Source organism: Eretmochelys imbricata, chromosome 11, assembly GCF_965152235.1.
Source record: "Eretmochelys imbricata isolate rEreImb1 chromosome 11, rEreImb1.hap1, whole genome shotgun sequence".
Lineage (NCBI taxonomy): Eukaryota > Metazoa > Chordata > Testudines > Cheloniidae > Eretmochelys > Eretmochelys imbricata.
The window spans coordinates 36,834,004-36,848,225 of record NC_135582.1 but is presented as its reverse complement, the minus strand read 5'-3'; the positions used below and the strand labels follow the sequence as shown (position 1 = coordinate 36,848,225).

The 14,222-nt window shown below is 40.3% G+C and overlaps 1 protein-coding gene across 7 annotated transcripts in view; it reads left to right on the top strand.

Annotated features, from left to right (window-relative positions):
• The window catches only part of LOC144272506 (sodium channel protein type 1 subunit alpha), a 120,398-nt gene that overhangs the window by 66,662 nt on the left and 39,514 nt on the right, over positions 1 to 14,222 (top strand). For all 7 annotated transcript variants that reach the window (XM_077830622.1, XM_077830621.1, XM_077830619.1 and 4 more), the window contains exons 18-20: positions 4,983 to 5,137; positions 6,061 to 6,234; positions 13,878 to 14,000. In XM_077830622.1, the coding sequence (XP_077686748.1) occupies positions 4,983 to 5,137; positions 6,061 to 6,234; positions 13,878 to 14,000 (452 nt within the window). The remainder of the gene's footprint in view (positions 1 to 4,982; positions 5,138 to 6,060; positions 6,235 to 13,877; positions 14,001 to 14,222) is intronic.

The following is a 14,222-nucleotide window of genomic DNA, read 5'->3' as shown; positions in this document are numbered from 1 at the left end:
AGGTCTGTAGTGTAGACATAACCTTAGTATCACAGTAACTGCTACTCAGTCACTGGTAAATAAAAAACTCCACAAAACTCCATCTTGGTTTAAATGCTGGCTGAGCCTTTATTTAAACAAATTGTCAAAAGGAGAAGAAACTCTCTTCACCTGCTACCTGGCAGAAAAAGACAGTCCAGTGTGGTACCCCGTTCCACTCATTGGCCTTTCATGCCCAACTCCACTGGACACTTTATGGGCCTTGAAATAAATAGTGTTATGGGCTGAGTCAAACTTTGTTCAAACTAATGTGTGAAACACCGTCTTCATTTAAGATAATTGTAAGAGACAGTTAAGGGGACACACCTAAAACAAGGCCTAGAAGCTGCCCAGAAGCTAGCGTCATGTGGGTGGAGGATTCTGCTGAGTATTGTGATGGGGGGTGCGGAGGAAGCAGGGAGATGTGAGAGAACACACAACCTGAGAACAGACAAGAAAAGAGAGAGGAAGAGGCAAAAAGCAGGAAAGCCAAGCAATAGTCTGTAAGACTAGAGAGAGAGCGCTTTTTGGATCTCTTGGCTAACAAGCTATAAACTAAGAAACTTCTCCTTTTGTTATTGTTTCCTTCAGCATTTGGAGAAAAAAGACTTTGTATTTTCCTTGTAAATAGACATGATTGCATCAGAATACCTGACACTATTTCTACTTCCAACTGGAACACCCCACAATAGGATATAGACCCTTAAATACAAATTCACCATTAAACCCTTTCCTTGAGAGAAAACTGGGTCCCAGGCAAGAGGTGTCATCAATTTATGCATAGTGATAAGATCCTCTCTTCTACCTGACTTTACCAGCATTCCTTTACTTCTTGGCACTCTGCTCCAATTTAGAGTAAGCTTCTAGGCAAAAATGCATCATAACTGCAAAGAACTCTTGCCAAAGGTGGAAAATCAGTGGCTAGCTCATATCTCAGGGGCTACAAAAGTTGCATCACTGATGGGACACGTTACCCTAAGTTGTTATGGGGACTGAGCAGAGGACAACCATTCCTTCACCAACTCACCACAGACTGGCCCATCATGGAGGGGAACTCTGATACTTCCTGAGGAATCCTACTTTTTGTGTGCCCCCAAAGTTGCTAAAAGGTTTTGGATCACCAGACGAGTTAAGATTAATGGAATCCATTTAGTGCATTCTGGTTCAGCCCATTGTGTGATTACTGGGTAAAAATTAACACGCACATAAGGGGATGCAACTCCATTGCAGTCAGCTGAGTTGTACCTATCCGTGTCATCAGTGCATTTGGCCCATTTTAGTTTTAAAAGCTGACAACTGTAAAATTTCCAGGCCAGAAAGATTAATGAATAAAATTAATGGAGAAAATCAGTGGGAGTTGCATGTACTCAACAGGACTAAGAATAAGGCCTTAGCTGTCTAAAGTTGGGTACTCATAATATAGAAGTCACTTTTGAAAATCTAAGACTAAATTACTTACACGAGATCATATAGCAAATCAGTGGCAGTGTTTAGACTAGAACCTACAATTTTTGACTCACTCCTGTGGTTTAACCACTAAAAATATTCATTCCCACCTTTAAATAAAACTGTCTATGCTAATCTTCATCAAAACTGGTAAAATAGATTAATTATGAAAGTCTTCTAGACAGTACAGTTACATTTCATAGATACACTTAGTCTTAGATACATAACCTAAGGCGTTTTATATTTTGATTATTACATTTGATCTTATGAGCTCTTCTGTAATAAAAGCTAATGCTTACAAAGGTTTTTTAGTTGCTGTTCATTGTATCTTTGACTAGAAGTAGCTAGTCATGCAAAATGCCTGCAAAGCAATCCATTTTCTTTTCTGCTTGAAGTATTATGTAGCATTCCTCTCAGACAAAGTGTTGTACAAGAGAAAAAAACAAGAAAGATGTTATCACATTAGGTTGCAGGAGATTAACTGCGCTATAAAAGGAGTTTTGTTTTTTTTTTACAACTGATGAATATGTTCGCTGTGAAACATACTTTTCTAAGAAGATAAATAGAACTACAAGGATTGTGAACACATTTTAAACACTTCATTCAACTTTTAAAATGTGTGAGTGAGTTTAATGCTTGTGAAAATGAGGGACTAACAGGATCTACTTAAGCCAGCACAAATAGTTGATATGCAAGATTTAGTGACATAGCTCTTTCTGTGTACTTCATTCCTAACTTGTAATTCCCTGCTTATCCCAGTCAATGGCCTCTCTTTGGGAGAGAGGTAGCAATACTGCCAAATTGAAAGGCAACTTAGTGACATATACAAATAGGGTGAAACTGCCAAATATAATTAATTCATTGAATAAATCACTGTGCAGTTATTGCTGGAAGTTTGTAAGTTCTTATTTTTCTAGCAACTTGCTGATTTTATGGTTATTTGGTCAAATTAGGGACCCAACCTTCTACCCTTATGCACACTGTAATAGTACCTTATTGGAATCGGTAACATTGATTTCAGTGAAACTTCTCATGTAGTAAGGTTTCTCTTAGCATGATTAAGGTGGCAGAATCTGGCCCTAACTTGGTCATCTTTAATCATATTGCACATTGGTATATGGAATTCATGATGCATTTCTGAATTCTGTTTTTGAATTTTAGTCAAGAATTTTTTTAAAGTTATGGCAAAGAGGAGATAAACCTCCATTCTCCTTACACTCCAGTTAAGGGATTAGGATTTTTTGATTTGGATCATTTGCAATCAACACCACAAGTATACAGTTATTATCTGATCAAAGAACAAGAACTTTTCATGGATTTTTTTTTAAAAAGAAAAAAGGAAAATCAGTTCCTGAATTCAGTATTGAAATGTGGTGGATTTGTACAGGATTTTACCATTAATAGACTGTTTTCAAATATTTGCTTACAAACTGCAGAAACCATAGTCTTGATTTGGAGACCAGAGGATGAAAGTTGTTATGGTCCTGATGTAGGAAAGCTATCATTTCCTTCTTTACAGAATCTCTAAAATCAATCTTTTTTTTTTTTTCCTTTTAATTGGCACCACTAAAATTCTTGTCTTTTCCCTGCTAATTTCTTATCTCAAGTACTGCAAACTTTTTTCTTTGGCCTCTCTATCCTAGATTGTGCTCAAAATACATTCTGTTCCACCTCTCTGACTATCCTCTTCCACTCCTTTCACTGGCTTTCTCTGTGCTTTTTTATTCAGTTCAGACTTGTCATCTTCAAGGCACTGAACAAATCTGTCCCTGCCTACATCTTTGCTTTCATTTCCTTCTAATCCTCCTCCCACTATGTAAAGGTCTCTTAAGGCAACATACGAAAGTACCATTTTTATCTTTCTTCCTCTTTCATCACTGTAACTTCTTCCATGCCATTTCATGTACCTGGAACTTCCTCCCTTCTTCTTGTAAACTGCTCATCATCCCTCTCTTCTTTCAGTCCTTCCTTAAAATGAACTTCCTCCAGTACCTTATCAGCATTAACTCACCAGACCACATTGTGAGCTCTTCAGGGCATAGATCATGTCTTACATTTGTCCCTGATCCTCACTAGAACATCTAAGTGCTACTGGAATGTAAATAATGTATTACAATAACTTATGTCCACACATAAGTGCATTAAAAATATAAACCTGCTTGAAGTTTGACTGTATATTTGTAATAACTGTATTTAATTTGGCTTCTAAATTCCTTGTGGGAGGGACCATGTCTTCATTTGTTTGTATAGTACTGAGCACACAGTCAGCTCTCAGTAAACTAGACGTACAGTAACTCCTCACTTAAAGTCGTCCCGGTTAACTTTGTTTCATTGTTATGTTGCTGATCAATTAGAGAACATGCTCGTTTAAGGTTGCACAATGCTCCCTTATAACATTGTTCAGCAGCCGCCTGCTTTGTCCACTGCTTGCAGAAAGAGCAGCCCATTGGAGCTAGCTAGTGGGGGCTTGGAACCAGGATGCACCGGCAGCGCAAATCTACCCCCACCCCCCGCCCTCCCATCGGCTCCCCGCTCCCTGGGCAGCTGCCTAGCAGGCTATCAATTGCCGGGCAGTTCAGCTGTCCCTCCCCCCTCTGCTCTGTGCTGCTCCTGCCCTCTGCCTTGGAGCTGTTCCCGGGAGCCTCCTGCTTGCTGTGTAAGAGGAAAAGAGGGGTGTTAATGTAGGGTGTCCCCCTGCACCCCCCGCTCCTTTACCCCATCGGGCCATCTCCACAGAGCAGGGTGGGGACACGACAGGCCCTCGGGACAGAGGGAGCTTGCTGGCAGCAGCTGCTGTCTCAACTTGCTGATCTATGTAAAAAGGAAGTGTACTTAGAGTGGGGTCAGTGTACTTAAAGGGGCAATGCACGTCTCTCTCTCACACATGGTGTGTGTCTCCCCTCTCTCCATTCCTGCTGCCTTGTAGAGTGTGAGACTACATTAACAACAACGTGTTAACCCTTGAGGACTCAGCCGAGTGCTAGTTCATCATTTAGCAGTAAGACATTCCCTGGGAAATATCCCACCCTCTTCCACCCTCTGACTTCACCACCTCAACCAAGCTTCACAATCATCATTGCTGTGTATAGTATTAAATTGTTTGTTTAAAACTTTGTGTGTGTGTGATATATGTCTTTTCTCTGGCAAAAAAAATTTTCCCTGGAACCTAACCTCCCACCCCCCGATTTACATTAATTCTTATGGGGAAATTGGATTTGCTTAACATCATTTCGCTTAAAGTAGCATTTTTCAGGAACATAACTACAGCATTAAGCGAGGAGTTACTGCACTTTCCCATTCTTTCATTTGATTTTAAATACCAGTTGTCTTATTAACCACATTTAATTTTACTTCTTGAAAAATGGGCTTTGAAAGTGTATTTATCAGAGTTTAGATTTTCTTATAGTCATAAAGTACATGGAAATATAATGGCTGTACCACTAGTCAAATAATCAGACATTATCTCCTTAAGCATCACTTCTCTATTTTGCCTTCTCAAAATGTATGTTGTTTTACAGGCTGTGTACGAAGGTTCAAGTGCTGTCAAGTCAGCTTAGAAGAGGGGAGAGGAAAACAATGGTGGAATCTTAGGAAAACCTGCTTCAAGATAGTTGAACACAACTGGTTTGAGACTTTCATTGTCTTCATGATTCTCCTTAGTAGTGGTGCTCTGGTGAGTGAAACATGAAATAAGTGCAATGTTTCTGTGGGAAAATATTTTAAAATGTGGTTTAGCAAAAACAGTTTTTAGCACAGGTTTCAGAGTAGCAGCCATGTTAGTCTGTATCCGCAAAAAGGAAAGGAGGACTTGTGGCACCTTAGAGACTAACAAATTTATTTGGTCATAAGCTTTCGTGAACTACAGCTTACTTCATCAGATAAAAAAACAAATGTGTTATCTTTAAACAGTGAGGGCCAAATGATGGTCACACTAGTGTTAACGCTGTGAACGTGAAAAGGAGGCAAAAGGAGTCTGCTTTCCACAGCATATCCACATAGGTACAGTCATCATTCAGTGTTTGGACTAGGGAGTTCAAGAAGGTATTACTGAGGCAGGTGGTCTGGGGACCATCGAGTTGCAAACATAGTGCAATATATGGAGAAAGAAAAACATAATTAATGTATGATTAATTTGGGCTTGCTTTCACCCCCAGTTTGTGCTAAATATCTTTAAAGATCTAGCCCATAGTCTTTTTGTGTCTTAGTTTCCCCATCTGAAAAATGGGGATAATAGATAATAGCGCTTCCCTACCTCAAAGGGGTATTGTGAAGATAAATTCATTAATGACTGTGAGGCAATCAGACACTGTAGTAATCAGGGCCATATAAAGACCATAGATAGATAAATCAACAGATAAGAATGAAACCTAATAGGCTGCATTCTATATGATTTACCTATGGACAAATACATTTCCACAGTTAACTCAGTACACAACCCTGATTTTTATCTGAGAAAGAAAAGTAGAAGAAAGCTAAGGCCCCCCGACTTTGTATTTAGGGAGAGAATATTTGTTTTATTTTCTTTAACTTTGCAACCTAAACTACACACTGTAACATTACTGAACCCTAAACACATTTGAATATTTTTGTTTTTAGGCTTTTGAAGACATATATATAGAGCAGCGCAAGACTATCAAAACCATGCTGGAATATGCTGACAAGGTCTTCACGTACATCTTCATTCTGGAAATGCTGCTCAAGTGGGTGGCATATGGCTATCAAACATACTTCACTAATGCTTGGTGTTGGCTGGACTTCCTAATCGTTGATGTATGTGATATATTTTCTAAGTATTTGTTTATATTTCTTTTACTTTCTCCTTTTTATAGAACTCATTAACAAAATATTTATACTCTTGATATTAGTCATGCCAAAGTATTGTAGGCAAAAATTCTTTAAAAGTCACATAGGAACTCAAGATTTGACCAGAATCCTGAGTTCTTCAAAGCTGTCCAGATATATTCCACTCTCGGTGCATGTGTGTTCCATGTGACCAAGATCGGAATCAGCTGGCCGGTAATGTCAGTTGGGACTGTGCATGCACCCTCTGGGCTGGTCTACATTACCGCTTAAGTCAATGTAACTTGCATCATTCAGGGATGTGAAAAAGACACCTCCCCCAAGCATTTTAAGTTACATCGACTTAAGCAGTATCCACACCACACTATGTCAGTGGGAGACGCTCTCCCGCTGACATAGTTTCCACCTCTCACGGTGCTGGAGTAATTATGCCAACTGGGCAGTGCTCTCCCGTCGGTATAGCGCATCTTCACCAGACACGCTACAGCGGTGCAGCTTTGCTGATGTAGTGCGGTAGTGTAGACTTGCCCTAAATGTCCTTGTGCATCTGACCAATGGCATAAAAGATGGAGCAGCAGCTTCTGCCACTCAGTTACTTATTACTGAATAGGGTTGCAAAATGAAACTCCTCAGTGTCCGCAAACTCTTGCACCTTTTTCCTAAAATTTTGTATAAATATTTGTATTTGATAAAGTGTATAGGTTTAATGTGCTAGGATAGCTTGCCCATTGGTAATTTGTTCATAGTGAACAATTTTGTTGTCTTTTTGACAAGAGAAGAATTTTCTCAGTACCATGACTTAGCCATGTCTGAGCCTAAATTCCCAGGATTTAAGAACAGAATGATGACCTAAATGCCTTTTCTACCTCAGGAAGAGTCATATCCCCAATAAATGCTCTATTTGTAAGCCCTATTCCAAAGGGACTCAAGAGGGACAAGAAGAGCCCCTTAAGGTATTCTTGTTAGACTGCTTCATGCAGGTAGTTTAGACCATGGTGGGTCCCCGAACCCCATCTTCTAAGACTGCCATGACTACTGATTGATGTAGGACTGAGTGATCCTCAGAGAAAAAAGGAGCATTGCTTCTCTGGAAAAATAAGGACATATTCACATGGGAAATCCCAATGAAAATAAGTCACCACCTCGTTTCCATTTGAGGGGATCTTCATGGCCCGAATCATGTACTGGAGCACTGAGGGAACCCAGTACATACAACGATCCTTGAGGCTGTGCCAAGGATAAGACTGATTAGGTTGAGTACTGAGTCCATGGTACCAATTTCTGCCCCAGGTCTGCTCACTTTAGCGTCAATCCCTTTGGCATCAGTTTTTACAGTACTGCTCATCTTGATGCTGGCTAGTTTGGGACTATTCATTTTGGCACCATCCACCCCAGTGACGCCCACTTCCACACCAAGGTTTATGGCATCATCACTCTCTATACTGAGGATCTTTGCTGTACCAGAAGATCTGCAAATGATGGAGGAGACTGAGGAATTAATTCAGGGAAGTCCATGGCCGGTATTATACAGAAGTTCTGAATAGATTATCACAGTGGTTCCTTTACAATGTGTGAATCTGTGGGCATGTCTAAACTGTCCTGTTTTCAGTGTCCAGGTGGGGGAGTTACAGTGCAGGACTTCAGTGCACACTGCTATTCACACTCCCTTAGTCCGAATTGAAGGGCAGTGTAGACATGCCCTATGTGTCTCCACTGCTTTCTATTGTGCTGAATATTCCCCCCCCCATGAAACTAACTATGACTGCTATTGTGGTACCAACTGCCTCTGCAGAACCAGCTAACACGGCTGTGATGCATTCAGGTACCCCAGATAGGGTAGCCCCTCTTCTGGATAAGAAATGTTCCTTCTCCTCATGTGATTCCCAACAAAAATCATGATGGATCCCCAATATATTCCACAAGAGCCCCTTATAAATCAGAAAGAGGATTGAGAGCTTCCTACATAACCCAGTCAGATAGGGGTTATCTAAACAGACATATGTCTTAGCACCCTCCTCCCTAACCCCCCAGGTCCTTATCTATATAATAGTCATGGCCCTATTGAACCCTTTGGGGCTCATACGACATGAGACAACCTTCATCGGTACAGCTTCCTAGGGTGACAACCTCCTCCCTTGAGTCCTCCCAGATACTTGTCTCAGGTGGCAATTCATTAGCCTGAATCACTAGAACTGTCTTAAGAGAAGCACTCTTAAATGGAGAAACAAACCATACCAGCTGTTATATCTTCCTCATCCTGGACAAGGCAGTTGTTCCATCTGTACAGTACCATGTCACCCAGATGATTACAGGAACTTTCAAGAGTTACTCAGATGTATAGCTTTTTCTCTAGAAATCCCAGTGATGATGGTAGAAGAGAGTTCCAAAGACATTTAAACATACTCTATACCTCTTCACATGGTTGTCTGGCATTATCTATTGATGAAGCCTTATTAGAGCCAGTAAAGTTTATCTGACGGACCCTAGCATCAGTAACACTGACCTTTAAGGAGACAGGTAAGAGGTACCAGGTCCCATCCACCAGCTTTGAGTAACCTGTTCACTTATCCAATATTTGGCTCATTGGTAGTTACAGCAGCTAATGAAAGAAACAGACAACAACTGAGAATGACACTGAAAGATAAATTGTTTCTTCCACCAAAACCCTTACCTCTCCTGTCAGATTTAATATCTCTGGGGCATCCTCCATTAGGATCTGATCTCACTCCACCTCACAGCCTGGTTACTGGTTGGTTGTCAGAGATAGAGAAATCGTGTTCTTCTGATGTCCAAATTATCTTGATCCAAAGTAAAAATTATTCTACCAGAATAGTTTATGTTGCCAAGTAGAAAAGGTTTATGATTTGGGCTGAACAGCCTCAGTTATTCTATACAGACTCCCAGATCCCAACTATTCTGGACATTTGCTGTCTTTAAAGAGCTCAGGATTTTCTGTGTCTCTTTTTGAGTGCCCTTGGTAGACATCTCTGCATATCTCCCTCCCATCCAGAACTACACAGTCTCCCACCCAGCTGTGATCAGATTCCCAAAGGGCTTTATACATGTTTTTTCCCCTCGGGTAAAGGGCCTCCTCTGTTCTCGGATCTTAATGTTGTCCTGACAGGCTCCCTTTGAGCACATGACAACTTGCTCCCTATTTCATTTGTCTCAGAAGGCAGCTTTCTTAGTTGCAATTACATTAGCCCAAAGACTAGGGGGAATACAAGTTCTTATGGCAGACCCTCCAGATGCAGTATTCCATAGGGACAAAGATACCCTTAGGTCCCGTCCCAACTTCTTATCTAAGGTAGTAACAGTTTTTCACATGAACCAAATGGTCCATATACCAGTTTTCTTCCTGAAACCACATTCTAATCAGGAAGAGGCAAGACAAGATACTCTGGATGTCCTTAGGGCATTATCATTCTAACTGGATAGAACCAAGCCATTTTGAGTTTCCCCAAGACTCTCTTTGTTGCATTTGCAGACAGATTGAAGGCCTAGGCTATATCAACCCAGAAGCTTTCTAAATTATGTCTACCTGCCTTAAATCCTGTTATGAGTTATCCAGTTTAGATCCCCCCAGTGTATCCTCCTCCCTTATATCGCATCATTGCTTGTGAGTCACCAAGAGTAGAATATATATGCACAAACACTCAAAGAAAAAGAAACTGTTACTTACCTTACACTAACTGTGGTTCTTTGAGGTATGCTGTCAATACGTATTCCATGACCCACCTTCCTTCCATACTACCATGAAGTCCTTTAACCTCTGGATTCGGTACTGGTGAAGGAACAGAGTGGTGGTTGGGGCTGTTTCCCCTTTATGCCCTCAACACAGGGCATGAGGACATTCACGGTGAATATATAGCCCCAGGACACTGCTGGGCAAAAGATTCTGATCTCAAACACAAGGGACGCATGTGCAAGTAGAGTAGCATATATATGGACAACATGCCTTGAAGAGCCACAGCTAATGTAAGGTTAGGTAAGTAACCAGTTCTTATTATTATTTAGTTGTATTTTGCTTCTGTCTTTATGCTTTTTCCTATTTTCTGATCTTGTGCAAGTTGATTGGTTAGAATTTGCATTTGTTAATATTTTAATATTTCAACGTTGATATAATTGCTGTTACATGACCATTTAATTGCAACACTTTATTCTAAGTGCAGACTAATGATTCAATCATTTATAATGTATATACATCACAGGGGAAAGGAAAATGCAGTCTGAAATGCTCTTTAACACACCTACTGACCATTGAGTAGCATCAAAACCTTTGGATGATGATAGCACATCCACCAAATTCCAAGAGCTAGGAAGTAATTGCTTAGGATGTGTACAGCTGCTAAGTGGATTGGGCATGAAGTTACAACATATGAAGGGGCTACATTTTACAGTATAATAGATTGTGAAATCCTAGATCTCCTCTTGAATTTGTCCAAAATCCTTAATTAGTGCTGTGGGAAAATGAAAGCCTTCTTGATGCATTCCTTACTCAGAGTAAAATGAGATACTGGAGAACACTGAAGCCGTATTGCTGCAATATAGAAGGAAATATTCTACCTCCCATCCCTGCTTTTTGGCATTTTTTTGAATCTGCACAACATGTGATATTTTTAATAAAGTTGGTTATGATCATTGTGGGTGAAGTCCCAGCTCCATTGAAGTAAATGGAAGTTTTGCACTGACTTCAGTGGAACAGAACAGAAAAGATGTTAACATGCTTTCCTAAAAATATAAAACATTCAATATCTGAGGTTCCGCTCATTGTCACCTAGCACATACACATAATTCAGCAAAAAAAATTTTAGATTGAAAAAATTTTGTATCTTGGGTAAAAATGTACCCCAGATGTGTTGCACTGTTATCCTGGGTTTTTAGTTCTATGTACAAGTTTGCTTCTAGTGAGAGTATCTTGTATTCTAATAGTGGTAAGTATGACTTCCTCACCAAGCAAGCTGGGATTTTTTTACATAAATGTCATTTGTATATGCTAACTGATAATGCATTTGTGGGGTAATGTTATACCCCATGAGCATATGTGTTATGATAACTCATGAACTAATGACCATCCAACTAGGCTGTTTTAGGACTGTGCATATGCTAATTGATTGCAGTGACAATGGTTGCTGCATACAGTCATCCTACGGTAGAAGGTACTCCAAGGATGCTGGTTCCTTCAAATGTGGGATTGTTAGGTATCCTCAACAGAGTGGACTGTTGCTGGGTATCTTTGTCTAACACTCTTAAGATGATTTTCTGTCTAGTTATTGTGCTCCAAACACTGCAGACTCAGGAGACTCTTAAGGGGATTTTTTGTGTTGCACAATTCAAGATGGCGAACAATGAGCACAATATTCTGTTTCCGACCTTGTAAAAATGATTTGTGCTAACAGTGTAGTAGATGATGGTGTTGAGAGTTGCCCTGAGAAAGAAGACCATGTGTCTGTTGATTGTTCATCAAGTTCGTCTTCAGACAATGAGGAGCTTTTATCCGGGCAAGAATGAATATCTAGAATCATGAGCATGGGCTCACAGGACACATGCCTGGAAAGGGGTATGGCAGAAGGGGATACAGGAATAAAATACTATTTCAATACCATTACACAAAACTCCTAACTCAGAACCACTGCACTGATTATGTGCAGGAGGGAGATCAAGCCCACTATTCAGCTTTCCAGCTACTGAAAACACACAAACTGTTAAACAATTTTCTTTAGTATATTTAAAATCTTGCTGTATCTGCCATAGGCCCCCCCAGCATGATCTTGAAATCAATTAAGATTTTTTGATTTCAGAAATGTCGGTAAATATTTTACCAATAAGCTTTCCCAGCCTTATACATTGTTCACTACCAGGGGCAGCGTGTGATGAAAAGTTTGCATTTGATTCTACAGATGCATGAAAAAGATCTGACAATCTAGTGGTAGATTTCAAAAGAGAGTTCAAAAGTCCATCTAAATCATTATTCTGGGGAAACTGACCTGGCTTTGTTTCGGGCAGCTTCCATTTCAGTCTTTGTATATGAGTTAGAACAAAAATCCAAAAGGGTCAGACCACATGGTGGTCATGAATCTCCAGTTCCTTAGAAGATAGTATCTGACCCCCCCACAAATCCATCCTCTTCGCTAGAAAGGGGGATATAAAATCCATAATTTTAGAGTGAGCAAGGGAACGGATGGGAGCACTTATGGTGAAGGCAGAGGTACCGCATCATCAAGTTTTGTGGGCTTACTGATGTGTTTTAACCATTGCTAGTAAATTTAGGTAATTCAGCCCAGCTCCTTCTGCCCTCAGACCACTCTCTCAGACTAGAACCTTTTGCTATGATCTTATTCTAGGTACAACCACTTCAAATCTCACCCCCAAAACATTCCCCAATCAGTTCATATCTTCCAGTACAAACAATCTACCATTGCCACCACAAGCACCCGGCATTGAAAAGAGGGACCACGATTGCCCCCAGGGGGGCCGCATCCCAATCTCCTGGTGCCCACCACCTCCAGCATTTAGGGGGCCTGTTCCAGGAACCCAGTAGCACACAGGAACAAGTCCTCAACAATCTGCCACTGCTCATGGCTGGTGGCTCCCCTCACTGCCTTACCAGGCAAGTGGCAGGCTCCCCACACAGGACCAGGACTCTGCATTGCTCCCTGGACTCTCTCCCAGTGCTACCACCATCTCGGTATTGCAGACCCTGTCAGTCAGCACATCATTTCCATCTCTTCTCCCAGGGCTTGGGAGTGCAAGCTGGGTCAAGGCTACTACAGAAAAGTCTAAAGCTTTGGAAGATAAAACTGGATTTTCAACATATATAATAAAGATCTCTTTCCTCCATCTGTTGCCTTATTGGACTTCTTTAAGAGTCCTTTAATTTTTGAGAGCTTTATATCATCATTGTTCAAGTACTCTTTTAGCATCTCTTCTCTCTACTTTAGAGCATGTAAGCCATGATCATTTCAACCTATAGAGCATGGAAAGTGAGCAAGTCAGGGAGAATGAATGGTCAGTGCAAAGAAGTGAATCAGCTGTGGGACTGATCTTTCATACCAATTTACAGAGGATCATTCTTGCTTCATCAGCTGTTGATCAATAATATTGTTAATTCCTAACAGATTTCTATCATTTCTCTGTTGACTGTGGCTCTCAAATACAATCAAATGGCCATTATCAACACTATAATGGCTCTAAGAATGTTATCAAAATTTTAATGTGTAAGAGTAAGATCAGTACCTATACTGACAATTAATAATAGGTTCACTTTAATTTCCTTTGTAGGGTTTTTTCTGTGTGAGAATTTTTGTTTTCCTTCAGATCTTAGTGTATCACCAACAAGATATGAGAATACAAAGTATTTATGCTTCCTTGTATCAGCCAGTATTCATTAATGGGTATCTTATGGCATTTCCCCCTATTTTTCCTTTATGCTACTCCTTCCTTTTTCTCCTACTTCTTTCCTTAATTTAAAAGATTTTCTCCAGGCTGCAGAAGTATTTCTGAAGAAAGTGCTCTAACTTAGATTCTTCTTGAGAAGGCTGTAACACACATCTATGGGATGTATAGTAGTATGTACAAAATGAGTAATTTTTGCTTTTCTGTTTTTTACGTAGGTCTCCTTGGTTAGCTTAACAGCGAATGCATTAGGTTACTCGGAACTTGGTGCCATTAAGTCTCTTAGGACACTAAGAGCTTTGAGACCTCTGAGAGCCTTGTCACGATTTGAAGGGATGAGGGTAAGACAAAATGAAAGAACCTGAAATAATGCATGCATAAAAAGAAACAATGCATGCAGAATAAGGAATGACAAATCCATGCAGAAAGGCTGTACTATCCTCTTATCTACTGAGTATCGAAGTGATAAGCAAAAGGCTTTATCAGCTCACCTAAATCCATATGCAATATCATACTTTAGTTGTGTTCATTCCAGTTACTTTACTTTCTAGCCAATCTCAGGA